This window comes from Aulostomus chinensis, chromosome 14 (genome assembly GCF_037954235.1).
Source record: "Aulostomus chinensis isolate RoL2024-O1b breed Wild chromosome 14, RoL_Achi_v1.0, whole genome shotgun sequence".
Lineage (NCBI taxonomy): Eukaryota > Metazoa > Chordata > Actinopteri > Syngnathiformes > Aulostomidae > Aulostomus > Aulostomus chinensis.
The window spans coordinates 15,008,727-15,022,738 of NC_141333.1; the positions used below are offsets into that span (position 1 = coordinate 15,008,727).

The 14,012-nt window shown below is 41.2% G+C and overlaps 1 protein-coding gene across 2 annotated transcripts in view; it reads left to right on the top strand.

Moving 5' to 3' along the window:
- The window catches only part of LOC147249880 (disintegrin and metalloproteinase domain-containing protein 10), a 29,285-nt gene that overhangs the window by 4,972 nt on the left and 10,301 nt on the right, over nucleotides 1–14,012 (top strand). For both annotated transcript variants that reach the window (XM_086225547.1, XM_086225548.1), the window contains 4 exons: nucleotides 4,032–4,117; nucleotides 4,876–4,998; nucleotides 8,279–8,371; nucleotides 8,602–8,770. In XM_086225547.1, coding sequence (XP_086081673.1) covers nucleotides 4,032–4,117; nucleotides 4,876–4,998; nucleotides 8,279–8,371; nucleotides 8,602–8,770 — 471 coding nt within the window. The remainder of the gene's footprint in view (nucleotides 1–4,031; nucleotides 4,118–4,875; nucleotides 4,999–8,278; nucleotides 8,372–8,601; nucleotides 8,771–14,012) is intronic.

Consider the following 14,012-nt stretch of genomic DNA (forward strand, 5'->3'; position numbering starts at 1 on the left):
TACGTCTTGTGATGAGAACAGCAGCAACAGCAGTAGTGACAACTGAAATAGCTGCTCCGAAACACAAAATGTTTTGTGCCTCCATCTTCCTCAAAGTGGAGTCCCAAAGTGGGATGAGATTTTACGAGAATTATGGCTTATGTGCTAATCACCATTCAGTGGAAACACTTGCAAATCACAATTGTACTTTGTCAAAATTTTGAAAATATCACTTTTATTTTGCGAAAACTGTAATGGAAACATCGCTAATGACAATGAACCGACGCCAAACAATGGGAAAGACAGGAGTTAAATACATGAGGAAACAAGACACAGGTGGTGCAGTCATACACAGGTGAAACACATGAGGTAATCACAGCAGGAAACACACAGGAAGACAAGACCTGGACTTCAAAATAAAACAAGAGCGCATGCAGGAAAACAGGACACTAATCACAAAATAAAACAGGAAATCAAGACACGGATCATGACATTACTATTATTATTTAATTTATTATTATGATTTATTAACGTTACACATCATTATATAAAGAATAGATGCAATCTGGAAGACAGTTCAAAACTCAGAGTAAAAATTCATAATTTGAGGAAAATTTTACATCTGTGTTTGCTTTTCATAATAAACACAGACCAAGATAATGAAATTGTTTCTAAAGTTTGCTAAAACATGCAATCAACTGCAACCAGTCAGAATCAAAACAAATACAAATGAGATTTATTACGGATAATGGAGCCTTTCTTTGCCAGTTGTAATTATATCCAGTGTAGTGCATAAACCAGAACTGGTCTAACACATTTTTAACTCGAATATTTTGTGTGTGTGTGTGTGTGTGTGTGTGTGTGTGTGTGTGTGTGTGTGTGTGTGTGTGTGTGTGTGTGTGTGCGCGCGCGCGCGCGTGTGTGAGTGTGTGATACCGTCTCTTTGAAGTTCTGCATCAGTATGAATGCTGGTTAGCTATTTCTTCACCATTTCCTAGAAACAGCTGATGTGCCAGTATACTATTCTGATTTTATATGTCACCAGAAATAATCTTGAACTCTTTTTTTACTCTTTAAACTCTTTATTGCCTCTTCAAACTGAAAGCAGTTTTACAGTTGTCTGATGATCACTGTTTGCAGTCATTCACCGGAGCCTTAATTTTGATTTCACACTCAAAGCTGTTAAATGTTGTGGGTATTATAGTATGAATAATGCTTAAAATATTTGTTTTTCTTAATTCAGTTGCCCAACAATATTACATAAGCCTCGAAGATTTACGAAATATGTTGCAGGAGCAGGCTGAACTCTTACTGTTGCAGCAATATTTCACATTTATCAGCATTTCGCAGTGAATAATGCAGAAGTGGTGGTCGTTACATCAATGACCACATTACATAAAAATGTGCTCTTCATTATTTCTTTAACAAATATTGAAGGAAGTATATCTAGACGACATGATGCAGATGTCCAATATGCTTTTTGTAACATTCTTGCGTCTTGTGATTAGAAAGACGGTTGAAGAATCGATGGGTCGTGTGTTCTGTTGCTGGGCACACACTCTAAAAAAAGACTCTTATACTGTTTGCAGGATATTGTTTGGAGTTATTTTTCCCTTTTGCAAACCAGAAGGTGACTCGAAGTCCCTTGGCCCAAACACAGGAATACAAGGAGCCTTTGATATAACTACTGTACTAAATACTGTGTATGAGTTTGAGTTGAAAAGGTGCCAACGTCATGACTGTGATGGCGGGAGGTTCAGGGATATATGTGCTGACATAGATGAGCTGCATTACTCGCATGCTGCAGAAATCCGACTCCAGACTGACATGCGACACCGATTTTTCTCGGCCTTTTTCTATCTTTTCTTGTGTTAATAGTATTTTGGGGGTCAGTGTGTGCATCATTTGGCGAGAGGGGCAGCCGGGCATTCATGACATCCAGATCTTTCTACTTGCCTGTTTGTCTCTGTCTTATCTGTCACACTGAAGCAATATTTCTGGATTGCAAAGCTTATTTATTTGGTCTTCCCTACTCCTGCCAAGTTTGGAACGAATGGCAGGTTTGTGATTGGCAGCTGGATTTTTGTAGGATGGTGTGATCCAGTCATGTGTTGCGTATGTCATATCCATGTGTGGGCAGGCTTTTAAAACACACACACACACATGCACACACATGCACACGTCTTATAGGTCATCATCTTCGAGGTCACCTGTCAACTGGCAAAGCATTCTGTCACTCTCTCATTGCTGCAAACATATGAAAGTGATTAGTAGGTCATGTGACTCTACTGTTTTGTGGAATTTAAGACATGACATCGATGTTGCTGAAATGGTTTATATTTTTAAGTCTCATAGCTGCAACCACTTTGTAAAAAATCACATGGAATCCTGCAGTACTTTTTAAAAATTCTATATGATTGTGAAACGTTTTTGCCATTGTATTGCTTTAAATGCAGAACCCTCACAACCCCTGACCACAAACCTGATACACTTTGTTGCAGAAATTTCGGCTCCATATGTTTTTGTGGAATTCTATCCATGTTGCCAGTGAGAGAATCACGAGCCAATTTATGCAAATGCAACCTCCCTACAGACCGTAATCTGGTCATTATGGCATCACTCTGATCAAGACAGCTGTCCCAGAGCTGTTGCAAATCAAAGACGATCATGTTTAAGAGAAATCCAACCGATGGCTCTCACTCAAGACCTCTGTGCTGATTACCAAATGTGGATCCTCTATTTATAAGGTGTCTGAGAATGTGAGTGAGCTGCTGCCCATATTAGCTCCTTGACATGTCTTCAGCTTGTTAAATAGTTTCTGCTGACATGATTATTGTCTCAGATGCTTCTGAATAAGACAAAACAACATCTTGACAGCTTCCAAAACTTTGATAAATAATGTGAAACCACAAACAGGACACTGACAGAAAATGCATGAGGTTTACCATAAGTTTTCATTCCAAAATCGAAAGTGCTGGGAAATGTCATGATGTTTTTGCTGAGTTCATTTTGGCCTTGTTCTGTTCGACATTGAAACAGATCAAACCACGAGGGGTTGAGACTAGATGGCGAGAAATTTTGTACTAACTCATAAAAGAATTTACATTATCATACAGCGACCTCTGAAAGATGCTGCAACAACAACTTTCTCGACACAGCGTGAAGCAAGCAACGTTGCAGTGTGACAAGGTTTTAAGAATAATTGCAAACCTTCAATCACTTGCTTGTTGTATGTTAAACCAAATAGCGCTCCTACAGTTTGGGGTGCAGACTTGTTGGTAGAATGTGTGATCCAATCATCAACTAAATCTCTGATTAAATGTTGGGCTCTAGTGTGCAGCACAGTGATGACGTATGTATGTAATAAAAAAGATAAATAATTGCAAAAAAATCAAAGAAAGCTCAAAACAACATATAAAACTGAAAAGTAGGAAACTGAGAAGCCGCAGTGCAAACCAACTGTGATATCAGTGGAGTCATAAAGTGTTAACTGCACCTTCCCGGCAGGGTTATTATGAGTCATTTATTGATTCTAAACAAACAGTATCCATTCTGATATTGACTCTTCTGAATATTGTACCAAAGGGAAGTTGCACCTCTGGAAATTCCAGGTCCCAAAATGACAACTTGTTCACAATCCCGACAGACCTCATTTTCTGTTTGTGTGTCCACAAGCAGCCTTTGAGTTATTCAGTGTTCAGCTCTCAAACAAATAAACAAGAACAAATCAAATATAAGACAGTGGCCTTGAACTACATCCGGCAAGATTTTGTTTGCTTATCAGTTTATCTTGATTTCCTTTTTTGCTCCAACGAACGTCCACTATTTACTCAACATGGTACTCCCACGCTGAAATGACTCATGATGCCATATGACAATAAAGTTCACTAACTGAAAGGATGAGTACAAGGTAAATAAATCTGTTTGACCAAATCAGAGTGGGAGGAAAAGGTTGATTCTGTGTGCACTTGCGCATATCTGAAGGCCTGTGTGTGTATGTGTGTGTGTGTGTGTGTGTGTGTGTGTGTGTGTGTGTGTGTGTTTTTATGTAGTTCTGCCATCCATGAGAACTGGCTCTGATGGCTTCTGCGGAGCAGAACATTTAAAACTGCTGGCCCAAAACCTTCGACCTAATGAGGTAGGACAGTCCAGACATAACCTCAGTGAATGTACACAAAACATGCGCTGACTTTCTCAGCCTTAAAACCTCCTGCATTTGCAGCCAATTAAACCATTACTGGAAGAAATTCACCAATTTGTCTGATTCGTGACCTCATCCCTTCTTTTACTGAGTTGCCAAGAGTAAAATTGCAGGGTTCAACTCCAACAATGACAGTAATACATAGAACAGCCAGCTCAGTGATGGTTACAGTCTGAACTGATGCTGCTGATCCTGGTCCAAATACACCTGATGACCTCAATGGTGATATAACAAAACAATATAATTATAAAATGTCTCCTGCCTTACCATTCTGCTAATCTACCCCTTGGGTACCCGACTTATTGTTAATCTTTGACCAAGTGGGTGGTGGTCCCAATGTCCATTGTCAACAACAGTAGGACATTCATAGCAATCCATTTTTAAACGCATGCCTGCCTTTGTGGATCATTTCCACTTTTATGATATGAAATGATTTAAGCAGATGTTGTTCCCATGTGTACCTTGCTACGTCCCCTCTCACCCACCATGACACTTGGTCTTACCCCCCATCAAGGCTCCGCGTATTTTAACCTGACCTACAGCAAGGTGTCATAAACTTGATAAGATTCCTCCTGGAAAATACAGATAAATGACACAATCAGATTTAAGTAGTCTTCATTGGTTGTGTCACAGTCCAGATCTGAGTGTCCTTTCATATCACTTCAGATGTAATCCTTCCTCTTTGTGTCCCAAAGGAGGCAGCAACACGCCGTTCCAGGAGAACAGTTGATGAGTCAAAGACCAGCTGCCTGCTTCACCTCCACGTCGACCACCACTACTACAAGAAGTTCAAGTCCGTCGAAGCGGTTGTAGCTCAGGTGACTCAAATTATGTATCTAGGTTATACTTATATTCATCCTCACGCTGAAAAAATGGAAGATGGAGGGTTGTTCAATGTACAAATATGACAGTTGATTTGTGAGATGAGAGTATTAAGAAGGTTAGGGGTTGTTGTATCAATCATGGCGAGCAAAAGCAAGTCAGTTTCTTGTGTGATGATAAGCATCCAGTTTTATTGAAATTTTTTCCAGGGATCCAATTACTCTGGTATCAATGTGGTATCAACCATCTTCTACCACTTATCCTGTTAAGGGTCACATAGAGACAGACAACCATTCACACTCACAGTCACACCTACGGTCAGTTTAGAGTATCAATCAGCCTCGTCCTCTCTTGATGTCTTTGGACTGTGGGAGGAAGCTGGAGTACCAGAGAGAACCCACACAGGAACAGGGAGAACATGGAGACTCACACAGAAAGATCCTGTGATGGAGCCGGGACTCGAACCCTGAAACTTCTTGCTGTGAGGCGACAGTGCTGACCACTGCACCACCGTGCCACCAGTAGATGGGTCAAGAGTGTTTAATTTTGTCTACCAACCACCACACATAGCGATGATGTATCCCAACTGGTGTGTTTGCTGACTGACTGGCCAAGTTGAAATACGCCTAAGGGATCGTCTCCTATGTCCACTGGGGGCGTGACAGCAAAGCAGAAGACAGAAAGTTGGAGGTGCTTTTTCCTATGTGGAGAGGAAAAACCTGCTGTCTCCTGAAGGTAGCCAGGCAGGGAATTAATTGAAAGCTTGTGGCAATTAGCACATTTGAGAAAAAAGTGAGAGAAAAACTGACATATATTTAAACATTATTTCACCTTCATTGATGCATCAGTGCTTCAGTAGGAAGTTAAAAGGACTTTTTTTGAAACATTCAATCTCGTTTGTGTGCGTGCATGTGTGTCTGTGTGCGTGTGTGTGTGCGTGCGTGCATGTGTGTGTGTGTGTGTGTGTAATTTGAGCTACCAGATGTTCCCAGCTTCAAAGAACACTGTGTTCACTAGAACCCCCAACATGCCTTGTTTACAAATGTGGACCTGTTTTTTTTTTTTTTTGGGTACAAAGTTCTGCAGTCCCTGAAATCTCTCAATAGATAAAAAATGTCTATCTATCTATCTATCTATCTATCTATCTATCTATCTATCTATCTATCTATCTATCTATCTATCTATCTATCTATCTATCTATCTATCTATCCCATAAAAATAATTATAGTATTATATCTGATTTTTGATCTTTTGAACACAGCTAAGTACATTGTCTTAATCTGTCTTGTTTTAAATATCTGTTAACATTCAATGACTCACTTTTATGTATAGAATTCGTCTCTATTGAGATATTCAGTCACACTTAATAAAGGGCTTAGCTCTTGCTGCTGCTGCAAGGCTGAACTAAGTCTCTGGGCTAAATGCGAAGGCCCAGATGGACACAGCTGTCATGGCGTCGCACATGGCAGAGGACGGTGTGAATGTTCTCACTCTTAGAGAAAATGTTGGTTAAAGGGAGAGCAAACGCTGCCAAGTACAGCTCAGCGCAGACACAGAGTTACCAGTCCACAGGGTGAACAAGAGAAATCGTTAAATATGACACAAGATCTGTCATCCAGCCAAGACGAGCGTAGATAGACAGATGGTACTGGCACAAGATGAAATATTTCATTACTTCCGAAAGTCATTTATTGAATCTGTGAGCACTGTTAAACATCGTTCACCTTCTGTCCTACACTCTTGACCTTTGACCTTATTAGAACAGCAAAATGATTGTTACAGCCTCTGAGCTCCGACTGATTTTTTTCACTTTCAATGAGACACAAAGCTGAATGTTCAGACTGAAAAACCACACACGTTTATAACTTCATTGTCTGGTTTGTTCGTCGGCTGGCCTGCAGTGAACTCAGATTTGACAAAAGCCTGCCGGGCCGCCTGCGTTGCCTCAGTGCAACAAGCAACGAGAGTGATATAAGTGTCTGTTGAAGTCACACTGTCTGACAAACGCTTTTGTCATCAGGGTCAGAGGGGAAATGAGATGCAATCCAGAGCTAAGCCACATGCTAATATGGGAATCCAGTGACATATGAAGATATTTACCTCTGAAACTTTGTGAATGTACGCATTCAAATTAGAGATAGTTTTCTTTTTTTTGTTTGGCTTAAATCATTTTCAGACCTGGTCTGATACTTGACTTGTAACAAACGTATAAAATGCACAGACATGATTAAAAAAAAACAATTAAAAAAAACTGGACGTCCATGTATTCAAATTGCTTTGGTCAGTTTTTCTTAAAGTTTAATTGATTACTTAATGTGGGTTTGATCGGTTAAAATAATTAATTATGGCATTGCATGTTTAACACATCATCCGATCATTGCAGTTCATACTCTCAGCGTCAGATCTCATCTCAGGAACAGATTTCCTATGAGCAGTTCAGCCGATTGATGTATTTTATATTTGTTTGTTTATGTATTTATGAAATGTTTTTGTGGTCAAAACAAAGAAGCAGTTGGTTTGTTTTTATGGCTACACTGTCCCCTCTATTTTCTGTCCTCTCCTCTTCCCTTCCTCTGACCTTCAAATTCTTTCCCCCTGAAAATCTCTCTCACACACACACACACACACACACACACACACACACACACACACACACACACACACACACACACACACTTGTTGTTGTCCCTGGTTCCATGCCAGACTCGTGCTGCACAGAAAATATACTGTAAATGACGCCAAGATCATGTGACCTCTGAGTGTTGACCTGGTTTTAGCGTCTGATGTCCAAGATGGAAATTCCCAGCAGGTCCTCCTCCTGCTGCTGCATAGACTCAGACCTCCACGAGTGACTGCTTTGCACATGGCTCTTTGAATGCATGACTGGCGCTGCCACCCACCGTGAACACATCCCGCGGCTAATATCGCTGAGTACCTGATGTGGTTCACTTAGAACCAAGAAGTTTGTGTTTGCATTGTTTTCTCTGAATTTTGTATCAGATCTGACTTCAAAGGCAGTCATTTATTTTCTTAAGGGTTTAAACCAAAACACTGTGACCCTCCGTAAGTCATAGTGCTGCCCAAGAGCAACACACACATTAGAAAACACCTGCCAATATCGAAAGCTCAGTGCATTTTCCTGAGGTTTTTGTGTTCTTATTGTTATTATTTTTAAGCTCTCAGAGCCGCTGTAAACCTCAGTCAACATGCACGGAAAAGATCAAAAACAGGAGATATTCTTGAAGCTGTTTCCTCACAAAACTGTGTGTTCTGCAGGTTGCCTCCTACATGCGAGCTGTTAATGACATATACGACAAAGTGGATTTTGATGGAATCAAGCTCATCAACTTCAAAGTCAAATCCCTCAGTGTAAGACCCTTCTCCACTCAAACAACATAATCATTCCAAATCTTGTGACACTCTTCTGATGCAGTTCCCGGGACAAATTCAAGTAATCCTGGATTGTTAAATTCCAAACTCACAGAAATCACATTACTCCTTATCCTGAGATAATCGATCCAGTATTCCTGCTCTAAAATGAACTTTCTCAGCACAGTGGACAAGTTTGATCTTTTTTCTTTTTTTTTTTGCATCGGCAGGTGATCACTGAGGAGGACAAGAAGGACCCACTACAGCCGCTGTACATCGGGCCTGAGAAGCTGCTGAGCCTCTTCTCTGAGAACATGTGGGGTAACTTCTGTCTGTCCTACCTGCTCACCAACAGAGACTACAGCGGCGTGCTGGGGCTCGCCTGGGAGGGCAAACCTGGTGAGAATCTCTTTGACACGTGTACACAAACTAGACAACCACATGGGAAACACACATGCAAATATGGTCACTTAGACGCCACAGGACAGCAGCTTGGTGTTACTTGAGCTCTCAGTGATGGTCATCGTGTGTTGTTAAAGGAACAGAGTTAAATGAGGACTGGTGTCATCATCGTATCTGGAGATGATGTACATACCAACACAGACACACGGTAACATGAAAATTAGATTGTCTAAGTATTCTGTAGTACTTTTCTGACTTTATGCTCTCACTCTGCAGCATAACACTTTTTACAATCCATCCATCCATCCTTCCATTTTCTACCTCTTACCCTGTTAAGGGCTGCGGGGCGGCTGGAGCCTGTCCCAGCTGCCTTCAGGCGAGAGGCAGGGTACACGATTTACAATCATAGAGAAAAAAAAAAAAAGAAAAGTTGAACACACGGCAGGCTAAACAGAAACATGAAACTGATATTTGTGTGTCCACGCTGAAAACCATGAGACTTTGAAGGTGAAATCATGTTTATTCTGCTCTGCCTCTCTGTGTGAATCCCTGTATGAACTCATGTTGATCTATCGAAAAGCATAGCAGCTCCTATGGCTCCCAGGACTCCCTCACATCACGCTCACCAGAGGTCACGTTCAAAACATCTCAGGGTTCCAAAAACCAGTGCGAATCATTCTAGCCGAGACCAAACTTGAAATTAATTTTAAAAAAATCGATAAATGCATGATAAGACCACAAAATATCTTATCTTACCTTATCTTATAAACAAAAGCAACTCTATATTATGTGACTTCTAGTATTCTGCATCTCTTTTTTCAGGACTGCTATGCTGTGCTGGCCATGTTTTTGGGTTAAGAGACAAAAACAAAACGTGAGGGAACTCCTTAAGTCGCCTCCTGACTGATTTGCATATAAAAATAAACCCTCACCCTCTCCTTGCAGGCTGAAATACCCCCATATATTAGCAGTCACTAGCAGATATCAGTAACAAATGTCATTCGCCGCTAATTTGAATGATTTTAGAATGTTTTGCAAATTTAATCAAACTTTTGAGTTGCTTTTTTGAAGACAAACCTTTGCTGATTCTCTTCTTTTGTTCAGTAGTTGCTCCTGTTAGCACCTCACTTAGACATGCATGGTGTTCATTCATAACTTTAAAAAAAAATTAAATTAATAAACATTCAGTGGGCTTGAAGTCTCTTTCAATCATGTTTTGTAACCTCATGATCATCTCGATATCACATCACAAGCCTTGTGATCAACTCCCTGTGTAGTTTTGTTTTCCAGCATGAAGCTGGGGATGTATGTGAGAATTGTTGTTGATGTGTAGGTTCTTCCTGCTTGTTTTTAAGATATTGTTTCAGAAACAGCTCATCATTTGATTGGTTAAACTGGGGGCGTGAGAGCAGTCTAATACAAGGACATGTGATTGGGCACCAGTGAACCTTTCACACACACACACACACACACACACACACACACACACACACACACACACACACACAAACACACACAAAAACATATAACACAAGGCACACACAAGCACACCACTCCCAGACGTCTTACGGCCTACATTCCAGAGCATGATCGCCATGGTGATATCTCACGTGAGAAAGGCACAAACACACATAGACATACATTGTAGCAGTGACATTGTTGTGACTTGTCAGCCCCATGTGACTGCCCCAGAGTATTAAGCATGGAAAATGTTTAACCTTCTCTGCAGCTCAGTATCTCAAAAACCCACCTTATTGGGCGGGTAACACTGGGCGTTTGACCACAAACCCAAATACCCTGATGCCATTGCAGCTACAGCACACACACACACACACACACACACACACACACACACACACACACACACACACACACACACACACACACACACACACACACACACACACACACAGGGACGCACAACCCCCATAAATCACTCGTGTATAACCTCTCCAAGTTGTCTGTTCATACGTCCATGGGGGGGTTGGGGCCCATGCCACTCGAGCGTTAACGTCAGTAAAATTCCACCTTCCCCTGAGACGAGTTCAAGAACAGATAGTAATATTCCACACAGCGTTTGGTGTTGTTGTTCTGGGGATTACTCGCTGGACGCTGTGGGGTCAGTGCCCTTGAAGCAGATCTTACATACCAATGTAGCCTAAATATATGTCTTGGTATGTGGACCCCTACCATGTTCGGCTGTTGCCTCTCTGGTCATTGTGTTTGTGTCAATTTATAAACTGAATTAAGAATTTGTCTCAAAGAAGTTCTGCTTCTAATCATGTGCAGAAACCTTATGGTGGTGCACCCATTTAAAGCAGTGAGTCAAACAATTATGGGTTCATTCATGAGTTTACATTCTAATTTACCCCATGAGAACAGAGCTTTCACTCGTTACAATGTTCGGCTTCAGGTTCTACCAAAAGAGATTTACAGGGTAACAGTAAAAATATTAAAAGCTTAAACATTGAAAGGGAATAAAAGAGGAGTTTTAGTGCAATCAGAGTTACATCATTGATGTGTCCACCTAGTTTGCGGTGTGCATTCATTCAAGAGTTCAGAACTTGAGCTAATTCAGCTTGTTCAAACAGACTCCCACCCCCATCCCCATCTTTAATGTGTTAATAATTATTCAACCTGGAAGGTTAATTCAGACTTGCACTCATGAAGATGTCATGTGACTTAAACTATCATTAAAAGCTCAGCTGGTGGGTGTTATCGGTGCATGTTTGTGTCAAATTGCAATCAACATGTGATATTGACTGGATGTGATTAACAAATCTTCTTGAGCAACATCGGCTTTATGAAAAACAAAGTGTTAAACTACTAAAAGAAATGGGCTGCATGGACCAACTGACTTTCAAGTCGTCTTTTTGTTGACAGGGAAACAGTGAGAAGAGATCTATTGTTTACAACTAATGAGGTCTGTCAGGGCTTCACTGTCCCGGCAGCACAGTGGTGTAGTTTGACCATAATGTTCAGTTCTGCAAAACAGAGTAGAGCCAGAAAATGTGAGGAATGTAGTGAGGAACCACGATTCCATTGAATCTTGGCAGATTTTATTCAAGTCACCAGTTCAGTCATAACCTTTGCAACTTTTTTTTTTTTTACACAAACTGTCACTATGAATATCTATTTGACCCGTGAATATTAAACTTTTATCAGTCCCGTCCTCGCTGAAACTTTCAACCTCCTGCTGTGTATGTCTCTACACCAACAGATAGAGTTAGGGCTTGGCTAGCATGGCTAACATTAGTGCTATTTCTATCAGATATGGTGCTAGAAGCCCTGGAGCGGATGGTTTTGGCAGTCAGTACTTGGACCTCAACTTATGTACCACATCTTCTGCTGTTCCCATGAACGTGAAGCGAGATTATTCACACATTTATACACATTTGAGAAAGTTGTGCAACATTTTAGGTGCTTAAGGTGCATTCTTTTACTGACCAAGAGGACATGGTCGTTTGCATCCCCAGACAACCCATCCATGGCTTTACCCTACCTCTGATTGGCGAATATTTGATGCCTTTAGGCACGTGGAATGAAATGATCAGGGTCCAATCCAATCAGAGGAAGAGTACATTTCACCACTTTATTTTTTTACTTTTACTTAAAATGTATTTCTATACCCCCCCCCCCCCCCCCCCCCATCATACCTGTGGAACCTCCTGGGGGAACATGCATAAGAGGAATCATAGTTTAGACGGCTGCCATCATGACTACATTTTACATGTTGAATCTGATTACTGTCATTGTTTAAGGATTTGTTTTATCTGTTTTTATAGTTAACAGTGTTATCAGAATACTTGGAACCCCCCCACATGTTTATCCAAGGAGAGACCTCCCCTTTACTACTATGTCTTTTGTTCATATTAAACCATGAGAAAGTGTTGGCTTATATGTGTGTGTGTGTGTGTGTGTGTGTGTGTGTGCGTGCCTGCGTGCAGCAGCAGAGGGAGATCCCGGTCCATGTGAGGACATCCTTCTTCACCTAAATATTTCTCAAAGCTCCTGTTGGAGTGTGTAGGTCTTCCTCTTGATGTGGAGTGTTTGTGTGTGCATTAGATGAAGTCATCTGGAGCATAGTTTGTTTTGGGCTGTGTTTATCCTGCAAGCTAATAATAGGAGTCATTCATTACAGCTCCCTTCTGTGGCAAAGACGAAAAGCAGAACAGAACAATGTCATTCACCCCTCCTCTTCTACTCATGCTGCCAAAATCCACTGCAACGGCCTTTCAAAGTAACACTCTTTCAAGGAAAAGCAGCTCCTTGAAGAGCCAAGTGGAAGGGTATTTTAGGTCAAAAGCAGGGAAGGCTGAGGAAATTTTGTTAGAATTCTTCAGAAACAGGTGATTGATCTTGCCTGGCAGTGTGGAAGTTAAGGCGCTCTCATTTGCCTTTCAGCTGAGTGTGTGGCCCACTGGCCAAACTGAAATGTGGAATAAAATGATCTCAGGTCACTGTTTCTGACTGATTCCATGCCTGTGCACCTGAACCTTATTATACTCTGTATTTCTACACAGAGGTAGGAGGCACTTTTGTTTTTGTTTTTTGACCTCTAACTGTCCCCCCTAGACGTCACTATGAAGCTCAGAGTGTAACAAAAACATGCTCATGGGAGATCCAGATGCCAGCAGCTGGTTCCCACATTACTCGGATTGCATTGAAATGGGCCCTAAATATCTTTAGCAGACATGCACCTCACAAGCGTTGCCCCCCGAATGGTGGCGCTGATCACATTGTGTAAGAGTTGTGTTACATAAAATTCATGTGACTCCCTGGGAAATGCTGAGACCTTCAACGTGAACCACACACACACGAGGGGGGGAGCTATGGAAGGACAGGATAGACATTGGAATGTACGCCCATTGTAACTGGTCGAGTTTATATGATGTCTCCAACTGTTATGTAATCAAATGTATTATAGATGCATGTGGTCGGTGTCCTTACGTTCTTTCCAGAAAATATGTGATACATCTGTAAGGCAACTCAACCCTGACTGAAGAAGATCATGCTGGAATGTAGAACTTCTTAACTTACTCTCCAGAAGCAAATTATTGGTGTTCAGTTCCACCAATAGAACTAATTTCTCCACCAAGAAGAAGTCCTCTGCTGATGATGTCACACACCAGACATCCATCCATGTGAAGGTAGCCAGCTGTTTGCGATTGTGAGAATGGATGTCAGGGGCGTTACGTAAACCTGAAGGCAAAGAGGAGCCTTTGATGTGTACAAGGGG